Raw genomic sequence first — 27,729 nt, forward strand, 5'->3', positions numbered from 1 at the left:
TCTACGGAACATTATGATTTTTTCAATTAATTGGAAAAATCTCAAGTTCTACTATGTTTTAAAGCTCTCGTAGATGCATTTACGGAGAAAAGACCAATTTTTTTTATAAAAAAATTACTTCTAGAGATGCATCTATAAAAACTAGAGATATTTTTAAATTTTTCCGCGGTGTATGTGATATTCATGGACTGGATTGAGAAATCGTCAACTTTTCTACTCAAACCTTTGCAGAGCAAGATTATTAAAAAAAAAAAATTCTTTATCAGCCCCTATGTCTTCTTGGTCTCCTCTGGTGAAAAACCCAAAATACCCCTTACTTCGGAAATACATTTCTGAAATGCAAAAAAATGATGTTTTCGGAGATGCATCTCCGAAACGCCTTTTTTTTTTTCAAAATTTGTCTTATTTCAGAAATGCATTTCCGAAAACAGCATTTCGGAAATGCATTTCCGAAAAAATGCGCGTTTTGGAGATTAAGCAAAACAGCCCCCCTCCCCATTCATTTTACCCTAAATCATCTTCAAACTTCCTCTCTTCAAAATTTTTGCAAAAGCAAGTGTGTAGTCTATAGTTAGGCATTCCAAAAGCTACTCAATCTCAACCTAAATCATCTCAATCTCTTCAATCGGTAAGTTTTTCGATTTTTAGATCTATGATTCAAATCTCCATTAGGGTGTTTAGAAATTGCAAAAATTATATTGGGGTAGGTTGGTACTGCTATTTAGGTTGTTTAGAATGATTAAATGTAGTTTTGATGTTGAATTTTGGTGTCTGTCATGGAAGTTGCAGAAATTGCTTCGCAGGGGTGTTTCGGAAGTTCATTTCCGAAAACACCTTCATTCCCAGTTTCGGAAATGAACTTCCGAAGTGGTCCAGAATTGAATTTTTTTGTTTTTTCAATTGTTTCGCATTCTTATTGATTTCAATTGTTTTCAGGAACATGGCAGACAACCCAGCACGCATCAGACAGGGGAGAGAGACCTAGACAGTGTCGGCTAGACGCGAGCGGTCGGCGCAGGGACGGGGTCGTCGTGTGCGAGTACCCGTGCAGATGGATGAGGGTACATCCTCTTCTGGATCCAGGAGTCGTCTGACTCGGGTCTCTTCTTCCCGCCAGCAGGAGGTACAAGAGGAGGAGGAGAAGGAGGCAGTTACATACCACGAGGCTGAGGAGGTACCAGATGTTGACCCTCCACACGGGGAGGAGGATGAGCAGGAGGAGGGCTACCCGGGAGGGCCCAGTGACACGACCTTGCTGATTACCTACCATGAGCACGTCGCTCGGCGTATCTGGGGGGAGAGGTATATTTTATAATTTGCACGACTTTATTATTTAACCGTTTTTAATTTAGCTGTTTATTCAACATTTTCTTAACAGTCTAATTAACAGTGTTTTTATTTGTTTTTGTTGTAACAGGAGAGACAGACTTTGAAACAGGTGAACCACGCCCGGAAGATTTCCAGTCTCAATAAACCAGAGGCGCAGTGGTTTAACGACGCGGTGAGAGCTTCAGGGCTAGGTGGGATGTGCATGACGGGGTACACCACCATCAGCCACGGCATGCAGGGGGCCTTTGTGGAGAGGTGGCACAGGGAGACGTATTCTTTTCACTTACCGGTTGGGGAGATGACGATCACCTTGCACGATGTGCAGTGTCTTCTCCACTTGCCGATTAGGGGGATGCAGCTGGACCATTCCTGTATTCAGAGGATCGAAGCCAGTGAGTGGATGACGCTCTATTTGGGTATGGAGCTAGATATTGCTGACTATGAGTGCGAGACGACAAATGGGCCTCATATCCGGTTCACCACACTGAGCGTGTATTTTGAGAACCACTTGGTGGCGGCGGCCGAATCCGAGGAGACGGATAACGCCCTATTTGTGAAGTATCACCGTGTCTGCGCTCTCCGGTGCTGGTTCATGTTTGTGGTAGGCGCTGCAATCTTTGTGGACAAGAGTGCAAGATATGTCGACGTGACCTACCTCCGCTACTTCATGGACTTGACTACCATTCACCAGTGGAACTGGGGGTAAACTATTCTAGTATACCTATACCAGAAGCTGAATGAGGCCTCTAATTGGAGGACCAGGCAGTTGACCGGATCCTGCACACTATTGACGGTACGTTTCATTTTAATTATTTCACATTTATTTATGTTTCATATTTATTTTCAATACATTATCGTGTTTGTGTTTCAAAGCTGGATCATCTCCTACTTCCCCCGCATCCACGGCTTCCGCGTTGATCCTGAGTACGAGGACGCCATGCCCAGGGCCGCCAGATACGTTCTCCAGAGGGGGAACAATGCAGTGGGACCATACCGTGGGTAGCTCGACCGCACGATGCACGATGACATCAGTTGGAGGCCATTCAGCGACTACACTGATGTTGTCGCCTTTGACAGCATCTCGTTATATTCTGGCTGGTTGGCATGCGGGACCAACACCATGCTGCGGTATCTCCCTGAGCGGTGCATGCGGCAGTTTGGATTTGTGCAGATGATACCCAGGTCACCTTTTGAGGCTGCTCCTGACACAGTGACCCGAGTGCAGCTCACTGACATATTTGAGGATTGGGAGCGTCATGTGGTCCCGGAGGAGTATCGTCGCATGCAGGTCACCCAGGACTGGCACAGTGTGGAGGGGTATGTCACATGGTTCTATCGGGTGTCACATCCTCTGATGACATCCGATGCTCCCGGCGCTCCTAGGCCAGCATACGAGGAGATCCTGGAGAACCAACAGGCCGAGGAATACCATGCCAGCGGATAGAGATGCTTGGGCGGGACGCGTTGGATCGAGGTATCGTTGATCAGGGCGGTCCAGAGGCAGTTGCCGTGATGGAGAGGATCGTCAGTGATGCGGGCCGTGCGGCGGCATACAGGCGGCAGAGGAGGTCCCAGGGAGAGAGGGTTAGGCATACCCAGTAGGGGTTCGGGTTTTTTTTTTTGTATTCGGATTATATATTTCGCACACTATGACTCCGTCTGTATATATTATTTGAATTTTATTTATTATATTAGTATTTTACGTTGATATGTCGTTTGTTTTGTTCGGCTTTTTCGTTTTGTATATATTTCGTACGGGACTATTAGAAAAAGCATAAAAAAAAAGAGACTTCTGCATAATTCGGAAGTGCACTTCCGAAACACCCTAAAATCTGAAAAAAGGTGTTTTCGGAAGTGCATCTCCGAAAACATCCCCATTTTGGTGTTTTCGGAGATGCACTTCCGAAGTCTGGAAAAATTTAGAAAAAAAAGATACTTCAAAAATACATTTCCGAAGCAGGGATAAAGTGGGATTTTCGCTGGGGGGTGATTCCATAAGGAGGTGGATAAAGAAAAAACCAAAAAAAGTCTTAGATCATAAAATAAAAAATAAAAAAAAATACAAAAGCAAAAAAACTAAAGAGACACAGTACACTGTCTTTGAAACAGACAAAGTGTGAACATTAAATAGATTTCAACTTGACTTGAATCACTGTGCGAACTCCTCCTGTCTTTGACATTGGTCTCTCTTCTGTCTCAGCTGAAGCTTAACCCATTATCCCTCAACACCGAATCAATCAATGGCACCCCTCCACAAGAAATCAAAGAAGAAACCCAAACAAGTGAGCCTGGTTGTCCCTGTTGAACCCAAACCCAATGAAATTGATTGGTGGGAATATTTCTGGCACAAAAATTCTACTGCCCCAGGTATCTTCTCCTTTCTCTTCATTCCATTTTCCTTATCAAGTTTCAATCTTTGCTTTGACTATGTTGTTCTAGAATGGAAAAACCCTTTCCTTTTCAGTTCAAAATAGGGAGTAAAGGGCAATGATATCATCATTATAGTTAATTAATTGATTTTTTAAGATGTGTTATTGATAATATATGATTGATGCAAACATCTGCACAGGATACTCAGTACCTAATGATGAGGAACAAGGGTTTAAGTATTTCTTTAGAGTGTCAAAGACTACATTTGATTACATATGTTCTCTTGTAAGGGAGGATCTCATTTCAAGGCCTCCGTCCGGCCTTATCAATATCGAGGGACGGCTTCTTAGTGTTGAGAAGCAGGTTGCTATTGCTCTTAGAAGGTTAGCATCGGGTGAATCTCAGGTCTCGGTTGGAGCTTCTTTTGGTGTTGGCCAGTCGACGGTTTCTCAGGTGACTTGGCGATTCATTGAAGCGCTTGAGGAACGTGGTAAACGTCATCTCTGTTGGCCTGATTTTGATAGAATGCAGGAGATCAAGTTTGGTTTTGAAGCGGCTTGTGGTTTGCCTAATTGCTGTGGGGCTATTGATGCAACGCATGTCATGATGACACTTCCGGCAGTTCAAACGTCGGATGATTGGTGTGATCAAGAAAAGAATTACAGTATGTTGTTACAAGGAATTGTTGATCATGAAATGAGGTTCATTGATATCGTGACAGGTTTGCCTGGTGGCATGACGTTTTCAAGATTATTGAAGTGTTCATCGTTTTTCAAACTCTCGCAAAATGGAGAGCGTTTGAATGGAAATGTGAGAACTTTAGATGGAGATGTGATGAGAGAATATGTAGTTGGTGGATATAGTTATCCTCTTCTTCCGTGGCTTATGACACCGTATGAAACTAATGGCATATCAGATTCGCAGTTCACTTTTAATAACAAACATGAAGCTGCAAGACTACTTGCAGTGAGGGCGTTTTCGCTGTTGAAGGGAAGTTGGAGAATCCTTAGTAAGGTTATGTGGAGACCGGATAAAAGGAAATTGCCAAGCATTATCTTGACTTGTTGTTTGCTTCATAATATAGTTATTGATTGCGGAGACACCATACATCTAGAGGTTGCATTGCCTGGTCATCATGATTCAGGATACCGAGAACAGTATTGCAAGCAAGTTGATCCTTCAGGCAAGACCGTACGAGAAAATTTGGCCAAGCATTTACATCATGGAGTGCAATTAGATGGTCATGGTACTTCTACTACCGCTGGTCATCGTATTTAGAATTTGACTTCTGGCCTCCGCATTCTGTAGTTGAACTTAGACAGAGTTTCTTTTCTTTTTTCTTTTTTTGGATGAGAGTTGTGGTTAAGTAAAGCTTCTCTTATCCCCATTGTTATTGGTGAATGTTGATTATTGTTCTTATTATTGGAAGAAATGTTAGCAGTAACATTCCGGCAAAAATGAATCCTAATAATCTTCATTTGTATTTCACTTTATGCTTAACAAATGACTTTTAAGAGACGGGTGTAACAAACAGAATCGATAATTGCAATGCACCGCAATGGTTAAAATGGTACTACTAGATAAACGATAACTGCACATCCAACCAATACGGAAATAAGACGGAGGAGATTTTCAGAAAATGAAATGGCGAGAATTTCATCCCAGCCTCTTTCTACTGAGTAAACGATACGCTACATATACAACAGGATGTCAGGATCTATATACTAAGTTACCCTAGATCCTCTCCATAGTAAGAAATGCAAGAGTCTTTAAACATGTCTAGACTATAAAGGCAAGTTTACAAAGAAGATGGCTAATGAATCATTTGTCCCATGTATTTTAAACTATGTTAAAAATCTTGCTGATTCAATCTCCCCTAGTTGGAGGTTGTATGCATGCGCAAAAGGAGGCTTTCTTCTTCCTCTTGTAGTAGCTTTTCTTTGTCCCACCATAGAGATAATCTCGCAAAAGGACTCTTGGATTTTCATCATCAATCATTGCTTTTCCTTTGCCTTCTTTGTCATCATTCAATTTTAGAAGTAAAAATTGAAGCCTTTGCACCTCCAATTGTAGCCGTCCTATTTTTTCAGATCCTCTTCGAGCCTGTTCTGAAACTCTTCTGCCGCCGACACTTCCACTCTCATCTGGCACTGTTGTAGACTTCCCAGAAAAGGACGAAGTTCCTTCTTCTACATTCTTCATCAACCTGCGGTTGGCATCAAACAGCTTTGTAATGGCCTCTTGAGCAGCTTCAAGCTTTCCTTTCACGTCATCGTACTCAACTCCTTTTCCCACTGTGCTCGTCTTCTCAATAATGTCCATCTTGTTTATCAAATCCTGTACGGTGATTTCAAGGTTCATCAGCTTTTGAGCATCTGAGTCGAGTCTTTCTAAAACCTTTCTCTTATTGCCTTCAAGCAGCAGCGGCCGCGACTGTGTTCTTGAGATCTCTAATTTGTCCACACTCAATTCCTTTTCAATCAAGGACTCTACCGAAGGATATTTATTTTTGGATTCCTTGGATAGTCTCCTTTGTTGGTATCCAATAGGTGAAGTGTCCTTCTGTGCCTTGCCAACTGTCACGCCAATAATGCCATGCTGATCAGCAGTTTCCCACAATTCAAGCATCTGCTCATCAGACTTATGAGCTCCTCTCCTACTAATCCCATACGATGAACATTCAGACGTGTGATCAAGCATGATATCTTTTGGAAGAACTTCGATTTCTGATACAGGAATATCTTGCAAAGATTTTCTTGTCTTATGTCCATAAACAGCTCCATATTGATTCTCCTTGGCTTCATCCATTTGAGTAGAATGCATGTTTGCTTGAGCATTTCCTTGGCGCCAGCTATGTCCAGATTTTAAAACTTGAATCTCTCTCATTTCATCCTTAGGTTTGAAACTTTCTTTCATCTGTCTAATAGCCATTTCAATTGCATTAACCCTTTTCTGCATGTCTTGGAAGTTGGGAATTGCATCTGCTTCCGTAGCATTTTGATCTTCACTTGTTCGTGGATCGCCTTCAGCGTATTTGATATTCACAAACTTTTTAACCTGGAAACGAAGATTTACACGAACTATGTTATATATCTATATCAAAAATAAAATTGATGCTGGATCTCAGTTGAAGAGGGAATTAAATTTCACTTTATCACAAATGATCTGTCATTAGCACACAAGTTTTCAGCGATCTTAAAAAACACAACTAGTTTAATCGATCCAAAAAACACTTCGTTTCTTTCCTTCCCCAGCACACTAGAGATAGTATGTTAATAAAAATACCTTTGATTCTTTGAAGTCATGAGATTTTGTTTGACCAAGTGTCTGCATCTCCAAGGATGTTATACAATCATTCAAACCACTGACAGCTGGGACATAAGCAGCCATCTGGACCCGTAATTTCTTATTTTCATCTTCCAACTTGTCGACTCTTTCTTTCAGCTTTTCACTTTCCATAATGTTGGAGCTGCATCTGGATTCAAGATTCTCACACGCATCAGCTAGCTCACGGACCTTCCCTTCAAAGAATGTCTCATTGACAGTAGAAATCTGCATTCCAGTATAGAATGTGGCAGCCTGAGATTCCCATTGTTCCATCTCATCCACTCCCTTGAGTAATGCATTACTTAGCTTTTTTTCCATCAGTTTAGTTTCTCCAAGCTCTTGTTGCAGGTGCCTCATATCTGCCTCCAACTTCTTATTCACTTCACGAAGGTATTCATGCTCTTCAATTTGATGATCCTTGTCTGACGATAATTTTAAAATTTGACTGCCTTGGTCTTCAAGTAACGCCATCGCCTCTTTGTACTTAATCTTTAGATCTACCACCAATTTTTGCAATGCTTTTTTTTCTTCCTGTAAAGCACTAAACATCTCTGCTGCTTCCAAAATATCATTTTCCTTTTGGTACAATGAATCCTTATCATTCCTAATCTGACAATTTAACTTATCATTGACAGATTCAACTAATTTTAGTTCAACGTTCGACACTACAAATGACTCCTTAAGATATGAGTTTTCCATTTGCACATCTTCTAATTTTCCCATCACTAATTTCAATCTCTCTTCAAGGTTGGTATTTACTGAAACAAGTTCATCCAGTTCTTTGCTTAGCTCCATAAGTGCCATCAAATTTTCAGTTGTCATTACTTCCATTTTCTCTTCTCCCTTTCTTACTGTTAACTTCAATGCCTGATTCTTCTCTAGCGTCTTTTTGACCTCTTCTTGCAATGCATAGTATTGCTTAGACTGGATCCTCAATTCTCCATCAAGAGCTTCTCTTTCTGTTGCAATATTTTCAGTCTTTAATTTCAACTGGCCAAGGAATGTAACAAGAACTGAATTCTCAATGGCCATTTGCTGGTTTTCACGAAAAACTTCGACAAAAGAATTTTCTTTCTCCTGAAGTTTGTCATGTACAGTGTTCAGAAGCTTCTGGTCATCTTTCCCATTTTCTTCATGCAAATGCCCACTGTTACTGTCAAGAGTCTTTAACACTTGAAGCAGCGCATTCCTTAGCACGTTAATTTTCTCAGACAACAAATTTGCATCAACTTGCTTTTGAACGTTGTCATTCTCCAATTTAGATATCAATCTGTCAGACATGTTGGATGCCTCCAAGAATCTCTGACGCTCAACTAGAAGGGAGAAATTATTTTGCTCCGATTCCCGAATACATTCATGCAAGATGAGAATTTCTATTTGAGTGCGTAGATCTCTGTCCAGTTCCTCTTCAGATTCCTTTTTCTGGTAATTTGCATCTTCTTGTAGAATATGAATTTGAAAATCCTTCTCAACCAAGTGACCTTCATTCAACTGCACAATTCTAGAATGTTCTTCCCTTTCAGCATATAATGAAACCAGTAGATCTTCCACCTTTTGAAGAGCAGACTCCCTTTCTGCTTTTAATTCCAAATGTTGCAGTTCTAACTCACTATGTTGTTTCTCAAGAATTTTAAGTGATTGACGAGTCATGTTCAATTGCGAATCTAAGGTTTCTTTCTCAGAGGCGAGACTAGACTTCTCATGGTCAAGTGAGAGGCAAGTCTCTTCCAAAATCTTTGACTTTAACCTTAATCCTTCAAGCTCGGCATTCACATCAAATAGTGAATTTTCTAAAATCTGATATTTTTTTGAAAGCTTCTCTAGCTTTTCAGCTGTGGTTTGCAGCTGATAAAACAGGGCTGCCTTCTCAGCAGCAAGAGTTGATTTCTCCGCCAGCAAGGATTCACAAGTTTCTTCCAATGCCTTTAGTGTTCCTCTGATATGCTCCAGCTCAGCATTCAACACTGAAAGGGAATTCTCCAAATTAGCATTTTTCTCTAGAAGCTTCTCCATGATCTCCAGTTTTTTGTTGAGAGCTGTGTTTTCATCTTTTTCAGCCTCGCTTGTTTCCTTCAGCTTTGAGTTTTCATTTTGCAATACCTTCACAGATAAGGAAAAACATTGTGGATCTAAGCCGGTTGATCTGACCTCCTCCACCGTGGAATCGTATCTTTTGTTCACGTCATTAAGTTCCTCTTTAAGACAGTAAATTTCCTGCTGAAGAGCATTTCTTTCATCTACTCGCAATCCAACCTCCATTTCGAGTTTCTTTATTGTTTCCCTGAGATTTAATATCTCATCCTGCAAATTATTCATAGACAAAGATGAAGACAGTTTGAAATCATTTAGAACTTTGTTTTCCTCCTTGGCCTTGTGTACTTCATCCTCTAAATCCTGCTTACGTGATTCCATTGTCTCGAGAATTTCAACCTTATTATGAAGCTCGGCTGCAAGAGATTTAAGTTCTTCCTGAGATTGAGAATGCACATTCTGAAGAGTTTGGAAAGCAGTTTCAGCCTCAATGAATCGCATCCTCTCCTCTTGTATGCAAGTCCAAAGTCTACCCAATTCCTTCTGCTTCTCACTAAGTTCTTCACTTTGAGACCCCATCTTCTGTGCCAAAGACTGCAATTCAGATTGTAGAGTGTGATTTGATGTTTCCAAGAGAACACACTTCTGCTCAGAAATATGTAACTTTTGCACTCCATCATTTATCTTGCAATTTAGCTCATGCACCTCCTCTTGGGCACAAGAGAGTTTATGTTCCAAACTAGAAATTATCTCCAAGCATTCCTGATAACGAAGAGCCGCTTCCTCTTTCTCTTTGGTAAGTTTACCGATTTCTAATCTCATGTCCTCAATTTCATTTTTAGCAATACTAGCTTGCTCATTACTTCTCCTTGCATTCTCATCGGCTTGTACTAATTCCTCCTCTAGTTTTGACAATGTCTCCAAGGTCTGGTTATACTGAAAAAGAGCAGCTTCCTTTTGAGCAACTAATCTAGCAAGGTCTGCCTTTAAGGATTCGGCTTCAGTTTCAGCTCTGGTAGCCCGTTCAGTAAAATCTCCTATATCCTTTTGAGCGGAAGAAATATTTTTCTCCAGATTAGATATTTTGTCTAAGCACTGCTGGTACTGAAGAAGATTATTTTCTCGTTCAGACTGCAATTCATCAAGGGTTTCTTTCAAGGTTTGAACTTCGGCTTCGGCTTTGCTGGCTCGGTCATCAAGTCCTTGGGAATTCTCTCTTGCACGAGACATTTCTGATTCCAGATTAGATAATCTCTCCAGACTCTGCTGATACTGAATCAAGCCATCTTCCTTTTCACTTTCTAGTTTAGCAAGGGTTATCTTTAATGCCAAAACTTCTGTCTCGGTTCTGGTCATCCGGTCGGAATCCGACAAGAGATCATTCTCATGGCTTCCATTGCTTACTCCATTAGTCTCCTGTGTGTCATTAAAATTAAGCCCCCTTCTAGCACGTCCTTCGGCAAACTTTATATGGCTTACTGATTCTCCTGTCATGAAAAGATCATTGAGCTGTTTCAAACCCTTTCTGCTTATTGCAACATCTGTTTCATGAGTAGAATCACCCTTTTGCAATTCATCCGAGTCAGAAAATGCATGTGAATGGCGGGTAGTATCTGGCGTATGTGGCTGCCCAATCTCCACGGAAGAAACGGCATGTAAATCATCTGTTGATACCGGTGGGACTTGATTTGGAAAAGCTTCAGCCATCGTACGATGGGCTTGGCGTATCACTCCAGTTGCATGATCATATCTCTCAGCCAATGCTCGATATGCCCGGTAAAACTCCTCAACCAATTTCATAAGCTCTGGACGCTTCTTGTAATACATTTCTGCCCTTCTGGCAAAGGAATCTGCATCTTCTTCGATAAGCTTTATCATTTGCTTCACCTTGACATCCATATCTGTTCATGATCAAGCACCATTATGATAAGTTAATGTGTTCAAGGATATTGTTAAATGCATACAAATAATTTTGTTAAATGCTTTCATATATCCCCCGATAAAGTACCAAATCGAGTGCATCATGAATTGCGAGTAAATTTGGAAGTGAAACTAGAAACTTTTTTAATGAGTGGCCATACATACGCGCACACCGAGAAGGGAGAAAACCTAGGATCGAACCTGGCACCCGCATAAAACGTCAACATAGCAAACCACTAGGTTGTAGCCACGGAGACCGAAAATTGGTTTAAACATGAATGCATCATTTGCAAAACATTTTCAAAGAGTGAAACTGAAATATGTACGACCTTTTATAAGCCCGGATCCGATTTCAGTAATTATGTTAGATACCAAAAGAATAGGAAACAATTGTTTAAAAAGAAAAAATAGAAGAAATTATGAAGCAATAACACCGACACTGACGCTGAAATGGCGAAATCAGTAATAATTTGAAAAAATGAATAAATTAAAGGTAATCACATGTATCGGTGTCCGACATGGACACAAATACGTGTTTTTTCAGAGGTGTCCGTGTTAAAAAATATTCAATCAGATTTTACAATTTAATCTCCATTCAAACAGTTAATAACAAAATTAACATCGTAGATAACAGAATTACTACCTAGCAGTAGCAAGAGCAGGAAGAGAGAGTATGCATGCATTACCTGTGAGATTTTCTTGAAGCCATTTTGAGTTCTTGGGGCTTATGTGACTGTCCCACCACCATGAATACTTTTTATTAGAATCACTACGAGCCAGAGAAGTCATTACCAACACTGTCTCTTCTGATGTTGAAACTAAAACCAGAATCACTCAACACAATCAATATCCTTCTGCTTATGTGACGACGACAACAACAAAAACAAAAACAAAAAAACTGATCAATTAAACTCTCTCTCTAGGAATGCAAACGGTTCAGTTTCAGTTAAATCACATCATAAACGTTTTTTCCAACTTTTTTTTCTCATCCAAAGTAAAAATAAAATAATCAGAAACAAAACCAGAAAATAAAATAAAATACCTGATCGGTTAAACTCTATCTCAAGTCTCAAATTCCAAGAATGAAGGAACAAACAACTGACACACCAGAATCAGCCCTGCTCAAACACAAAATTCCAAGTAAAGTCATCACAATTTTACCAATAAACAACAACATAAATTTTCATTAGTCAGAGAAAAAAAAGCAAAAGCAAAATTAATTAAACAAAACTTTTCTCATTATTTTTATGAAGATCATGATATAATTGAATTTCAAACAATAAAATAACGTAAGAAATCAGTATTTGTTTATCTTCATTTTTTTAATTAAAAATGAGATCAATACTTATTATTAACTACATCATAAACACATAAACAACAACAAAACACATAATTCACGTTAAAATTACTTACAGAAAAAATTGAGGAAACCTTTTTGTTCTAAATAACACCATCATCATCGATGAACAAGTTCATCCCATGTTGATTTTAGATCTCTGTGTTATGTAGACAATGTTGTTTTATTTGTGTTTCTCTCTCTCTCTCTCACACACTTTTGTTATGCTTTGCTTTTTAGGCACTATAGGTTGGTACTGTCTCTAAGAATCTGAGAACTTGGTAAAGTGAAAACGAAAACTAAAACAAATACAAATACAAAAAAAATAAAGTTGGCAGGGGTAAAAAAGGAAATTAAGACCGACCAAAAAGGAATGATAGAGTAAAAGGAGAAAAAAAATTACTATTGTTAAATTTTTTACAATATCAATAAATCACAACTACTTAATTATATTATTATTTAAAAAAAATTTAAAATAAAAATTCAGCAATTTTTAATAAATTAACGGTTGTGATGTATTGACAGTATAAAAAGTTTTACGTGCATAGCAATTAAACTCATAATATATTATTATTATTATTATTATTATTATATGAGAAAAATATGCATGAATACAAACATAAATTATGAATGTTAGAAACAACTAATAAGAAAAAAGAAAATTTTATATTTATTTAAAATTTAATTTTTTTATTAATTGGATTCATGATATGTTAACTATATAAAATGTTTTACGTGCATAACAATTAAAGTCATAATATATTATTATTATTATTATATTATATTAATAAATACTACTTAGTTGAATACGCATAACGCACATTCTTTAGGGTTGATTGAGAACGTGGAGGAAATTTCGTTACAAGAAGCAAATGCCAAATTAACCGTAATGTCAGTAACAGTTATTTTGCAAACTTAGTTGTGTGTATCATACCAGGGGGAGAACTTGTGTTACATGAATTATCAAATACATTTTTCATCAAATAAAACAAAAAGATTTCTTAAGAATTAAAGATCACTGAGTTTTTTAAGTGACAAACTCTCATTTTTTATATGAAAAAACTCATTTTTTTACAATAATTTTTTTTTTTTAATTTTTTAATCTGCGTTAACATTTTCCAAAAAATAGAAATGAGATGCATATGACATTTAGGAAGCAAAACGGCCTATCTTTAGGTAAAATAAAAAATTTGGCAGCTGTTTTAGGTAACTTTATTCATTACTATTTCATTGTTCGGCTTTTTTATATAGACTATGTTAGTGATATTGTTATTTAGTACGAAATAATTTAAAGAAGAAATGCAAGAAAGTATATATGTTATTATTTTAGAGATAAATTTTAAATTGATTTTAAATTTAATTTCTTTTTTAATAGGGATCATAGGGTGATGGTGTTAATGAGTGGTTGAAATTTATTCTTGTCTTTCTTGTTTTCATATTTTTTTAAGTATTTTTCTTTTACATATTTATTGTTCCAATTTTTTTTATTAAATGATAATATATCATATACATATGTATGTACCATGCATGTGTCCCAATTTCTTTTTAGTATTTTTTCTTTTTATTATAAAGTTCTTTTTCACATTTCAACTACAGTATTTATCTTTTACCAAATATACCTTCAAGTAACTTAAACATTTAAAAAGTAATAAAAATTATTTTACTTATAAATTTTTAAAATAAAATGATATTTCAGCCATCATCATTTAATGAATTTAAAGACAGAATTAATGGTGGGGTTATCCTTAAATTAATAAAAACTATTAAAATATCATATTATATTATTTCAATATAAAATTTATTCACATGAAAAAAAAAACTTAATTTAATTTTTAATAAATATTTATATTTTATTATTAATTTTGATGTGAAAGTGCATTATATTAAAACATTGAAAACCATTAAAGTTCTAATGCTCTTTTGTATTTTTAAATGAATAGGAAATTTTTATAAAATGACCAAAATATTTTATTTTGCTCACATACATAAATATTTTATAAGATGTAACATTAGAGATATTCCCATTTCAGAACTATATCTAACACTAAGTTTTTTTTATTGAGTAAATGTATATGAATTTTTTATCCTTAAATAAATTCTTAATTAAAAAAAAACTTTAGTAAAGCTTCTAAATAATTTCCATCATCAACAAACCTAAACTTTAGCAAGGTTGTCTGCAAAATCCTAATCATTGAAATTTTCAATTGGTAAATATATTTGGGTACACAATTATTCTTAAAGGTAAAAAAATTCACCCGTACTGATTTTAAAGGAAAAAGAAAAAAGAAATACGTTTGATTTTGCAATAAAACATACGACGTGATTTTCGGGTTTGATTATTCCATGTAATGATAAAAACAAGTTGTTTCTGAATAATGGTGTTTGTGCAGTGCTTTTTTGGCAAACACTGAAAAGTGAAAAGCAACACTACTATTGTGTGCCAAACTAACGGTTGTAATTCCAATGCTCCCACGTTAACTTCATCACAAAATACAAATACATAACTATTGTTTTTTCTTTTCATTTTTATTTACTTAAAAAAAAAGTCATATTAATAATATGTAAAAGGGTACATGTGAATGTTGGATTTTAAATGTGAGAGGTAAAATTTCATATCGATTAAAAATGGAAAAAGTATTAGATTCATAAGAGAGGTGACACATATATCCACTATCTTAAGGTTTTTGATAAATATGTTGCGTCAGAGTTTCTTATAACTATGAACGTTTGGTCTATTGACACTTTTGGACCTTACTCCTCGGATAATTGTTCAAACAGAAACGTGATCAGAGTAGAGAAAAATACACAAAAGCTTTGTTCACACCGTCCGACCAAATTGCATAAGTCTGCACCTATAAAGTAACTATAGTTATCTAAAACCCTAATCCCTAATTTCCCTAAATTTTGACTGACCCATTGGAGGAGAGATGTTCTGGTGGATAAGGATTGTCTACCTTGAGAATTTCACGGGAGGAAATAATGTGACAATCTTGACCATTAAATCATCTTCAAATATATTTGTACATCCCATATTTTGTTAGGGAACTCGGATAAGGGTCGGGATTGTACACCTCCAATTAATGGATGACACGATGACAATAACAAAAATCTGGGTGTTGCGTTATATTCTAGGAAAATGGTAAGATGAGGTTGATAGTCGTTACGATGCTCAAAATTCATTTATTATGACCATCGTTAAAGAATGTGGCGGTTACGTCCGTTATGGCCATGAATGACTATTACGCTTATTAAATCATGCATATATACTGTCTAGTGGAAGAGGAGAGGTTGCACTATGAATTGGGCCTTCAACAACGTAAAAGAGGATCCTGAAACGATCTAAAAAACTCATAGATAAAGTCTAAAAAAAGAATACACAGAACACACGTAAAAACCTTGAACCACCAACAATGATGACCATTCATCCCTCCCAAAAATTATCGATTCTCACTATTTCCTTAAATATTTACGGTTCTTCCTAACAGCATCAGGAGGACTAACCAATTGATGTTTTTTATATAACAATATTTATTGTATTCAATTGAAAAAAGGATGAGATTGCACTGTATAATAATGTTACTAGGACAATCTGCTCCCATGTTCTGGTGTATGGATGGATAAAGGGAAACATCATATTTACATGCATTGATCAGTCATCACATGGATCATTTCATGCGTATCAATATGTTAAAAAACAAAGACATCTCATGCATCATCACAAAGCAAGCATTTGATGAGCGCTCATGGAAGACCATAATAATCCCTAACAAATCAATTTGCAATCATTCACTTCTTGTTAACATTCGTCGACCCATTTGTTGAGGTTAATCATTTGTCCTCTGTTCGACCTTCATCAATACATTAGTTGACGTTGGTTATCTTTTTCGTTAATACATTAGTTGACGATGATTATCTTGTGTTCATCGACTTTCGTCAATACATTTGTTGATGTTGGTTATCTTCTTTCATCAATACTTTAGTTAGTGTTATTTGTCTTTTGTTTCGTTTACCTTCATCAGTACATTGGCTGATGTTGGTCGTCTTTCGTTTGCCTTCATTAGTACATTAGCTGATGTTAGTCGTCTTTCATTTATTTTCATAAGTACATTTAACTGATGTTGGTCGTCTTTCATTTTCCTTCATTAGTACATTTAGCTGATGTTGGTCATCTTTCATTGTCTTTATCAGTACATTTAGTTGATGTTGGTCATCTTTTGTTTTACTTCATCAGTACATTAACTGATGTATGTCGTCTTTTGTTTGCCTTCATCACTATATTTAGCTGATGTTGACCATCTTTCGGTTACATCCATGAGTATATTTAGTTGATGTTGGTCGTCTTTTGTTTAACTTCATCAGTACATTCAGCTTATGATGGTCTTCTTTCATTTTCCTTCATCAGTACATTAGCCGATGTTGGTCGTCTTTCATTTCCTTTCATCAGTGCATTAGTTGATGTTAGTTATCTTTCGTTTCCCTTCATCAGTACATTAGTTGATGTTGGTCGTCTTTCATTTTCCATCATCCGTATATTAGCTGATGTTGGTCATGTTTTGTTTTCCTTCATCAGTACATTAGTTGATGTTGGTCGTTTTTTATTTCCCTTCATCAATACATTAGCTTATGTGGGTTGTCTTTCGTTTCCCTTCATCAGTACATTAGTTGATGTTGGTCATCTTTCGTTTCCCTTCATCAGTACATTAGTTGATGTTTGTCATCTTTTGTTTCTCTTCATCAGTACTTTAGCTGATGTTATATGTCTTTCTTTCATTGACTTTCATCAATATATTAGTTGATGACAGATATCTTTTGTTGATCTGAATTAACACATTAGTTGAAGACGATTTTCGGCGCCATTGCCTTTCTCCGACAAGTCTTCCAATTTACCTCCTTTAAATTCCTTGTCACAATCATCTAATAATCCCCACAAAGCTTGTTTCTCATATCATATCCCTAGTGAAAAAAGAAAAGAAAAATAGTCCATTCACAGTGTAACATATCATCTGTAACGCCCCGGGCTGCTTTTGGGATGATCGACTGACCCCACAAACCAACACGGGTCTTTTCAGCATGCTTTAACCTCACTCGCACGCTTTCCGGGAAACTTCCCAGAAGGTCACCCATCCCAATACTACTCCAAGTCGAGCACGCTTAACTATGGAGTTCTTATGGAACAGGCTACCAAAAAGAAGATGCATCTTGTTGGTATAGGTAGTACCCATCAATCCTTATAAGATTTCCTTCAACCATGCAGTCTCATATCTGCACGGCCTTAGGATCCCTCTCATTCCGATGTGGCGACCACTCCTTGCCATATTCGGCCTCGAGTGTTACATGCGGTGTAACCACCCCTCGCCTTTTTCGGCCTCGGGTGTTACATCATCTCATTGCATCAAGGGAAAAAATTCGGGTCTTTTGTATTTAATTACCTTCCTCCCTTTATATCATAAAGACCAAAGTCATTCATGTTTATTGGCTAAAGATAATTAAACAAGGGCAGTATCATGCCCTAATTTTTCCCCAACTCTTTTTACCTGATTCATTTGTATCAAAATAAAAAATTAACTGTTGTTCGATTATTTTTTTGCATTGCAAGTTATTGTCCAATCATTTTTCATATTTCATTTTTTTCCACATTTAATAAATAATTGAATTTGCATTTCTAAGTAAGAATTGAATTTTGCATTTTGATTAAATGATTAAATTCGCATATTTCTATTAAATGAATTGAATTGGCATTTTTTTATTGAATTTTCATTTGAATGATTAAACTTGCATTTGCATTTGATGAACATTGAATTTTCACATTTATAATAGGTTTATTTGATTAAATTGGCATCTTAAATACATTTGCATTTTATTGCATTCTTAATAAGAGTAATTAAGTTTTGCATTAAGTGTTTATTTGAAATTTTGAATAAACCAAATGGGATTAGACAAAGTCCTATCTTTTTTCATTAAGCATTTTTTTTCACAATTTAAGCTTCTATTACATCATACATTAAACAAAAGAAATAACAAAAAGAAAAGTTTCATACTTCACATCCTTCATCCAAGCATAAACCAGCAAGCTCCATGTCATATACTCTTAAGCACAATAAAGAAGGCATAGATTGATCTTATTTGTTGTATAAGTAACTGTCATTTACATAGTTTGTTAAGTTAGTTATAGGATTTAGTTATAGTGTAACTGACTCAGCATAACTATATATGCTTGACACTGTGTATGGTTGTAAGTTCGGTTGTGAAATAAAACTTTTGCCTTCTTCTTCTTCTTCTTTTTCAATGCAAGCTCTCTAGTTTTTATTCACACCATGTCATAAATGAGCTGTATAATTGACAAGCAACTATCAGTTCATCAATATACACCATCACATAATATCCAAATCAGTTACAATTCATACATACATAAATGCATAAGATAGTATTAGCATTCACACGCGTTTTGAATTTCACAATCAATACAAAAATTCAATTAGGACTTATGCTATGCTACCACATTGCAAGCCTATAGAAAGAAACTTGATTCTAGATCCAGAAAATGTCTTTACTTAGGACTCAAACTTGGAGTCAAATGTCATATTCTTTTTGATTTGAAATCCAAAGAAATTTTTCTGTCTAGAGATATTGTCTTCTTTGAACATAATTTTCCTTATCCACCACATCCATTTACATATTCCTCTCCATCCATTCAACCTTCAAATGAACTCTTTGATTTTCCTTTCATCCATGAGCCTATTCCTCAACCTACTATTCCTCCACCACATAATGTTTCCACTAAAACTACCAATCAGTCTTTTCCTGACAATGTTGTTTATAATTCCCCTTCTCCATCTTCTAACATACCTTCTACTCTCCTTGTGCCCATTTCTGAACCTACCATTCCACTTAGGAAATCTACTAGAATTACCAAAGTCCCTACTTACCTTCAATATTTCCACTGCAATCTGATTGAGAATACAGTCCAATTCAACAAGTCAGCTGCCACACAATCTTCTTCCCAAAGTAAGTATCCTTTATCCAGCTTTCTTTCTTATCATAATACACCTCCTGCTCACAATAAATATATTCTACATCTTTCCTCCATCCATGATCCTAATACATATGAAGAAGCCATTGGTAACAAGCATTGGAGTGATGCCATCCAATCTGAGTTACATGCTCTCACAAAGACTAACACTTGGACACTGGTTCCATTACCTTAACATAAAAGAGCTATTGGATGTAGATGGTTTTTCAAACTCAAGCAACATGTTGATGGCTCTGTAGAGAGGCACAAAGCATGATTAGTTGCTAAGGGTTTCACCCAAACTGAAGGATTGAACTACATGGACACTTTCAGTCCTGTTGTTAAAATGACCACCATAGGAGTTTTTCTAGATATTGCTGCTTTTAATCATTGGCCCTTGTTTCAACTTGATGTCAACACAACATTATTACATGGTGAAATCAATGAAGAAGTGTATATGCAGCCTCCACCTGGCATCACACTTCCTCATTCTAATCTTGTTTGCAAGCTTCAAAAATCTCTTTATGGATTGAAGCAGGAAAGCAGACAATGGAACACAAAACTGATTGAGACTCTTTTGCAATCTGGCTACATGCAATCCAAGTTAGATTATTCTTTGTACAACAAATCCAATGGTCCTCACTTCACCGTCATCCTTGTTTATGTAGATGATTTGGTCCTAGGGGGACTGATGTTGATGAAATCACTAAAATTAAGACCCGTCTACATAACAAGTTCAGCATCAAGGATTTAGGTGCCCTTAAATACTTTCTTGGATTTGAAGTGAGCAGATCCAAAGAAGGAATTTCTCTCTGCAAATAAAGTATACATTGGATCTATTGCAAGATGCAGGCCAGACTGGAGCCAAGCCTTGTAATACTCCTATGCAACCTCATCTCCAATTACATCAAGGATCTGGTAAGCCTCTTTCAGATCCTACCAAATATAGGAGACTGGTTGGTAGATTGTTGTACCTCACACATTCCAGACCTGATATTTCTTACATAGTTAGCAAACTTAGTCAGTTCCTAAGTAATCCTACTGATGAAAACATGCTTGCTGGCATTCATGTCCTAAAATATCTCAAAGGCAATCCTGGAAATGGTTTGTTCTTTGGTTCATCATCTGACCTCACACTCAAAGGATTCTCATATTCAGATTGGGGAGCATGTCCAGATACAAGAAGATCAACAACTGGCATTTGCTTTTTCCTTGGAGATTCCTTGATTAGTTGGAAGAGCAAGAAGAAGACGGTTGTATCCAGGTCATCATCAGAGGCAGAGTATCGAGCATTGGGACAGGCTACTTGTAAAGGCCAATGGATCTTATACTTGCTACAAGATTTTAAAGTCAAGCATTCTGGACCATTTGTGATCTATTGTGACAACAAATCTGCACTTCATATAGCTGCTAATCCTGTGTTTCATGAGAGGACAAAACACATAGAGATTGATTGTTATATGGTGAGAGATAAAGTGCAGGCAAGAGTTCTACACTTGCTTCCTATTGCTTCAAAGGATCAAGTAGCAGACATTTTAATAAAATCTCTGCATGTTGGACCTTTTATGTCTTACAAAGCAAGCTTGGAATGCTGAACATCTATTCCAGCTTGAGGGGGGTGTTAAGCACAATAAAGAAGGCATATATTGATCTTATTTGTTGTATAAGTAACTGCCATTTACATAGTTTGTTAAGTTAGTTATAGGAATTAGTTATAGTGTAACTGACTCAGAATAACTATATATGCTTGACACTGTGTATGGTTGTAAGTTCATTTGTGAAATAAAACTTTTGCCTTCTTCTTCTTCAATGCAATCTCTCTAGTTTTCGTTCACACCATGTCATCAATGAGCTGTAAAATTGAAAAGCAGCTATCAGTTCATCAATATACACCATCACATAATATCCAAATCAGTTACAATTCATACATACATAAATACACAAGATATTATTAGCATTCACACGCGTTTTGAATTTCACAATCAATACAAAAATTCAATTCAATTTTCAATTAAAAAACAATTACAAGCTAACACAAAATCTAACATAATTCACATCTAATTTCATCTATAACTCTAATAAAGGGGTCCAAATTCATTTTCACTCATTTTCCATTGATCAATCTCAAATATCTCTCAACTTTTGAGAATCTAACCTCACCATTCTCACCTATAAAATCACCCCCCTTTCAATCCCTCAAATCATCAACAATCACCACAGCAAAACCCTATCAAAATACCCTCATAACACCCCTCAATATCCATCCATATTTGACACACATTCACACATAAAATTCACAAGAAGATTCAAAGCAACCATATGAAGGATAGAAAAACACTTAGAAAGGGGGGGTTTGAATAAGTGTAGCTTTAAAAAACTTGACAGATACTGGTTCGTTGTTAACTAAACTACTCCAGTCCACCCCCGCAGAGATGATTTACCTCAACTGAGGATTTAATCCACTAATCGCACGGATTACAATGGTTCTCCACTTAGTCAGCAACTAAGTCTTCCAGAGTCTTCTGATCACACACTGATCACTCCAGGAACAACTGCTTAGATACCCTCTAAGACTTTCTAGAGTATTCTGATCCACACGATCACTCTAGTTACAACCTGCTTAGATACCCTCTAAGACTTCCTAGAGTATTCTGATCCACACGATCACTCTAGTTCCTTACAACTTAATGTAATCAATTCTAAGAGTATTACAATTGCTTCTTAAAAGCTATAATCACAAACTGTGATATTTCTCTTAACGTTTAAGCTTAATCTCACTAATATATTACAACAGCAATGTAGTGAGCTTTGATGAAGATGAAGATTCTGAGCTATGAATAGAACAGAGTTTCAGCAAGTTAATATGAGTTGTTTTGTTCAGAATCGTTAACCTTGCTTCTCATCAGAACTTCATATTTATAGGCGTTGGAGAAGATGACCGTTGAGTGCATTTAATGCTTTGCGTGTTCCGTACAGCATCGCATTTAATGTTATACGCTTTTGTCAACTACCTCGAGCCTTGTTCACGCTGTGTCTACTGACGTTGCCTTTAATAGCCTTTAACGTTCCTTTTGTCAGTCAGCGTAGCTTGCCACTTGTACTTCCTTCTGATCTGATGTTTGTGAATACAACGTTTGAATGTCATCAGAGTCAAACAGCTTGGTGCAAAGCATCTTCTGATCTTCTGACCTTGAAGTGCTTCTGTGCGTGATACCATCAGAACTTCAGTGCTTCTGATCTCATGTTCTTCTGATGCTTCCATAGACCCATGTTCTGATTCTGCTTCGACCATCTTCTGATGTCTTGCCAGACCATGTTCTGATGTTGCATGCTGAACCCTTTGAGACAAAGCTTCTGAGCGCTGAATTATGCATACTCTTTATATATTTCCTGAAAAGGAAATTGCATTGGATTAGAGTACCATATTATCTTAAGCAAAATTCATATTATTGTTATCATCAAAACTAAGATAATTGATCAGAACAAATCTTGTTCTAACAATCTCCCCCTTTTTGATGATGACAAAAACATATATAAATGATATGAATTTGCGATCAGAAAGAGCAGACGGCAAAAGACAAATTACACAGCTATAGCATAAGCATATGAATATGTCTCCCCCTGAGATTAACAATCTCCCCCTGAGATAAATAATCTCCCCCTGAAATAAATACTCGAAGAACTTTAATAAAAGACTTCCCTGATTATTTCGGTAGAGACGATCACATAAGCTTCTGTCTTCAGAGAATTCATAGCTTCTGACTTCTGCTTCCATTGGACAGCTTCAGAACTAGAATTTCTTTAGATCCCTAGAACACTCACAGCTTCTGATTCCTGCTTCCATCTAGGACAGCTTCAGAACTTGAATTTCTTTGATCTTCAGAACATTCACAGCTTCTGATTTCTGCTTCCATTTAGGACAGCTTCAGAACTTGAATTTCTTTGATCTTCAGAACATTCACAGCTTCTGATTTCTGCTTCCATTTAGGACAGCTTCAGAACTTGAGTTTTCTGGATCTTTAGAACATTCGCAGCTTCTGATTTCTGCTTCCCTCGGATAGCTTCAGAGCTTTGAATTTCTACCAACATCACTTCATGCTAGATTTGTATTAGAACATTGTTGAATGTACCAGAGCATCATCAGAGCATCTCTACATCCTGAAATGTTACAGAACAAAAACTAAACGACAAAAGTCAGCATGAACGAGTCAGAACATAAAATGTATATTAGAACACATGATATGTATCAGAGCCATATAGGCTAAAATAATGTATCAGAGCAAATAGAATTTTGTCAGAGCAAATAGACAAATATGGATCAAATTCTATTATCAGTGCTTCTGATTCATTCTTCTTTCTTGCTTCTGATTTCTGAAGCTTGACAGCACTTAGCTTGCTTCAGTTTCCATGAGCTTATTCTTTTTACAGAATAACACTTCTTATGGTTTTGCTTCTTGTGTTTGCTTTGAAGATTCTCTTCACTTCTTTATACCTGCAAAACACTTAAACCATATAGAACTTGCAGTTCTTGTTAGTAAATGTGTGGGAGCTTTACCCAGCAACTGATAGATTAATCAAATCATTTATCATTTATCTTCTCCCCCTTTTTGTCATAACATCAAAAAGAATATTTCAAAAGATTCAGATGAATAAAACGACAAATAAAATCACTGGAATGTAAGACAAAGAAACTTTTCATTGATAATCAAAAGATATTACATGAGAAGATGTTTAACAAGCAGATGCAACAAGGAAAGAAAACTGCTAAGACCAAAGACTAAGACCCTAGCTAAGACAAAATCTGTGCCAGCATGTCTTGAACCCTGTCATTAGTTGCAGTTTTCCTTGCCATGAAGGAGTGAAACGCATCATTGACTGCTTCTTGGGCTTCCAGGCGAGGGGTCAGGGAGACTTGATTCTGATGCAGATCTTCCACAATCTTTATCAGAGACAACATTCTCAGCAGGTGAAAATGAAGAGATTTCTTTGGAATGGGTTGAGGGAGAGGAAAGGTTAGATGAGGAGGAAGTTGAGTCTTGAAGGTAAAAAGATGAGGAAGAAGATGGAGATGATGGAGGGCTTTCAACAGGGGGTTGAAACACACGTCTAGAATAGTTTCCAGATAACTTTGCTTCGAATGGATTCACCTTGAGAGGGTCATAGGTGATCTTTATCTTTTTGGGTTTGGAAGAAGATGTTTCAACAGCTTTTCTCTTTTTGTTTTGATCATTTTCATGGTTTCCTGGGCTTGATGAAGAGTTCATGATGGATTTGCAGATAATGAACAGCTAGGGTTTGATATGAATGCAAAAAGATAGAGAAGGAAAACAAAGACAGAGTGTAATAGAGAAAATATAAGAGGGAAGGAGAAGCGTTTGAAGAGTATTTAAAAGAAAATAAAATGAAACAAATGATGGATAGCATTTAATGTTACGTGACATGAGGAGAGATAATAAAGACAAATGAGGTGACTAGCACAGTTACCTATGGTCGGCGTCCCTTCAACTGCACGCGCGCTTATCCATGAACAGTAACGACAGGTTTACCATCCCGAGATAAAACGTTACAGCTGTTTTGCTTTAAAAGAGGTTCTGAATCAACTTAGACAATGAAACGTTAGTAATAACCGAATCATAATTTCTAAAAGATTTCAATCAGAACTTCTGATTAAAAAAAATCCACATTCATTTCAGAAGATACTCATACGTAAGAACTTCTCATCTTCTCATTCTGGGCATAAATCCATACTGATGTTCTTCAGAATGAACTTAAACCTATCTTCAGCCAGGGGTTTTGTAAAGATATCAGCCCATTGATGGTCTGTATCCACAAAGTTTAAAGATATAACACCCTTCTGAACATAGTCCCTTATGAAATGATGTTTAATCTCAATATGTTTAGCCTTTGAATGAAGAATAGGATTCTTAGATAAACATATAGCAGAAGTATTATCACAGAATATAGGAATGTTACTCTCATATATCTGATAATCTTCTAACTGACTCTTCATCCAGAGCATCTGTGTACTGCAACCAGCAGCAGCGACATATTCTGCTTCTGTTGTTGATAGAGCAATAGTTGCTTGCTTCTTGCTATACCAGGAGATCAAATGACTTCCAAGAAATTGGCAACTTCCTGAAGTACTCTTTCTTTCAATTCTGTCTCCAGCATAGTCAGCATCGCAGAATCCTACTAAGTTGTATTCTTTAGATTTTCTGTAAACTAAGCCAACATTAGCAGTACCTTTCAGATACCTTAGAATTCTCTTAACAGCAGTTAAATGAGATTCTCTAGGATCTGATTGGAATCTAGCACACAAACAAACACTGAACAGAATGTCAGGTCTAGAAGCAGTCAAATATAGAAGAGATCCAATCATACCTCTGTATAACTTCTGATCTACCTTCTTACTTACCTCATCCTTACCTAGGATGCATGTTGGATGCATAGGAGTTTTGGCTTCTTTGCAGTCTAGAAGATTAAACTTCTTCAGAAGTTCCTTCACATACTTGGTTTGGTGAACATACGTTCCTTCTGATGTTTGATTTATTTGTATTCCAAGGAAATACTTGAGTTCTCCCATCATGCTCATTTCAAACTCAGCCTGCATAGACTCAGCAAACTCCTTTCCAAGTGTAGCATTAGATGTTCCAAAAATAATATCATCTACATATATTTGACAAATTAAAATATCCCTTTTAAAGGTTTTACAAAAGAGAGTAGTGTCCACTTTTCCTTTAGTGAAACCATTATCCAGAAGGAAAGAACTTAAGCGTTCATACCAAGCTCTGGGAGCTTGTTTCAATCCATACAACGATTTCTTTAGTTTAAAAACATGATTAGGAGACATAGAGTCTTCAAAACCAGGAGGTTGATGGACATAAACTTCTTCATCTATATAACCATTTAAGAAGGCACTCTTAACATCCATCTGATAGAGAGTGATGTTATGTTGAGTGGCAAATGAAATTAATAGACGAATAGATTCTAACCTGGCCACTGGTGCAAAGGTTTCTGTATAGTCAATCCCTTCTTGCTGACTATAACCCTGAGCCACCAGTCTGGCTTTGTTCCTTACCACTTCACCTTTCTCACTGAGCTTGTTTCTGAAGACCCATTTTGTACCGATTATATTGAATCCATCTGGTCTAGGAACAAGATCCCAAACATCATTCCTTGTAAACTGATTCAGTTCTTCTTGCATAGCAATTATCCAGTCTGGATCTTCTAGAGCATGATCAACAGAAGTTGGCTCGATCAAAGATACAAGACCTAATTGACAGTCTGCATTGTTCTTAAGGAATGCTCTTGTTCTGATTGGATCATCCTTCTTTCCAAGAATGACATCTTCTGAATGACCAGAGATGAGTCTGGATGATCTTCTGACAAATGGTTCTTCAGAAATGCTTAGATTCTCCAGAGAAGCTGATACTTGATATTCAGATTCTTTGCTTCTGAGAAGCTCTGCTTCTGATGCGTTGCTTCTTGGCTCAACAACTTCTGATATATCAATATCACAATCTGCAAAATTATCAAACTGCTTTGGTTTTTCAGAACCAAGCTTATCATCAAACCTGATATTGATTGATTCTTCCACAATCAATGTTTCAGTATTGTATACTCTGTAGCCTTTTGAGCGTTCAGAATATCCAAGAAGGAAACATTTTTGTGCTTTGGAATCAAACTTACCAAGATGATCTTTAGTGTTCAGAATAAAGCATACACATCCAAAAGGATGGAAATATGAAATGTTGGGCTTTTTATTCTTCCACAATTCATAAGGAGTCTTATTTAGAATAGGTCTGATAGAGATTCTATTCTGAATATAGCATGCAGTGTTTATTGCTTCTGCCCAGAAATGCTTAGCCATATTGGTTTCATTGATCATGGTTCTGGCCATTTCTTGCAGAGTCCTATTCTTTCGTTCTACAACTCCATTTTGCTGTGGAGTTCTAGGACAAGAGAAATCATGGGCAATACCATTTTCTTTGAAGAATTCTTCAAAGGATCTGTTCTCAAATTCACCACCATGATCACTTCTGACCTTTATGATTTTACACTCTTTTTCAGATTGAATCTGAATGCAGAAATCAAAGAACACTGAATGAGACTCATCCTTGTGTTTCAAGAATTTTACCCACGTCCAGCGGCTATGATCATCTACGATGACTAATCCATATTTCTTCCCTCTGACAGATGCTGTTTTGACTGGGCCAAACAGATCAATGTGCAAGAGTTCTAATGGCCTTGAGGTAGAAACAACATTCTTGGACTTGAATGCAGGTTTGGAGAACTTGCCCTTCTGACATGCTTCACAAAGAGCATCTGATTTGAATTTCAGATTAGGGAGTCCTCTAACAAGATCCAGTTTGTTAATCTGAGAAATCTTTCTCAAACTAGCATGACC

General features: G+C 36.7%; 2 protein-coding genes across 3 annotated transcripts; one reads left to right on the forward strand and one right to left on the reverse strand.

The window, feature by feature from the left end:
* Positions 1 to 3,442: 3,442 nt before the first annotated feature.
* Positions 3,443 to 5,352, forward strand: LOC131621707 (protein ANTAGONIST OF LIKE HETEROCHROMATIN PROTEIN 1-like). The gene is made up of 2 exons (XM_058892745.1): positions 3,443 to 3,696; positions 3,899 to 5,352. Exons 1-2 carry the CDS (start codon positions 3,570 to 3,572, stop codon positions 4,975 to 4,977), a joined length of 1,206 nt encoding a protein of 401 aa, XP_058748728.1. The 5' UTR covers positions 3,443 to 3,569; the 3' UTR covers positions 4,978 to 5,352.
* Positions 5,353 to 5,467: 115 nt separating this feature from the next.
* On the reverse strand, positions 5,468 to 12,594 carry LOC131621706 (protein NETWORKED 1D-like). 2 transcript variants are annotated; one of them, XM_058892744.1, is made up of 5 exons: positions 12,391 to 12,594; positions 12,020 to 12,095; positions 11,664 to 11,795; positions 6,985 to 10,958; positions 5,468 to 6,756 (listed from the first exon to the last, which is right to left on the reverse strand). In XM_058892744.1, the coding sequence occupies exons 3-5, from the start codon at positions 11,764 to 11,766 to the stop codon at positions 5,566 to 5,568; spliced, it is 5,268 nt and encodes a 1,755-aa protein (XP_058748727.1). In that variant the 5' UTR covers positions 11,767 to 11,795; positions 12,020 to 12,095; positions 12,391 to 12,594; the 3' UTR covers positions 5,468 to 5,565. The 2 variants fall into 2 exon arrangements, with proteins under 2 accessions (XP_058748727.1, XP_058748726.1); XM_058892743.1 differs by having other exon boundaries at positions 11,664 to 11,831.
* Between the last annotated feature and the right edge of the window lie 15,135 nt (positions 12,595 to 27,729).

This window comes from Vicia villosa, unplaced genomic scaffold (assembly GCF_029867415.1).
Source record: "Vicia villosa cultivar HV-30 ecotype Madison, WI unplaced genomic scaffold, Vvil1.0 ctg.000010F_1_1, whole genome shotgun sequence".
In the NCBI taxonomy this organism is placed as follows: Eukaryota; Viridiplantae; Streptophyta; class Magnoliopsida; order Fabales; family Fabaceae; genus Vicia; species Vicia villosa.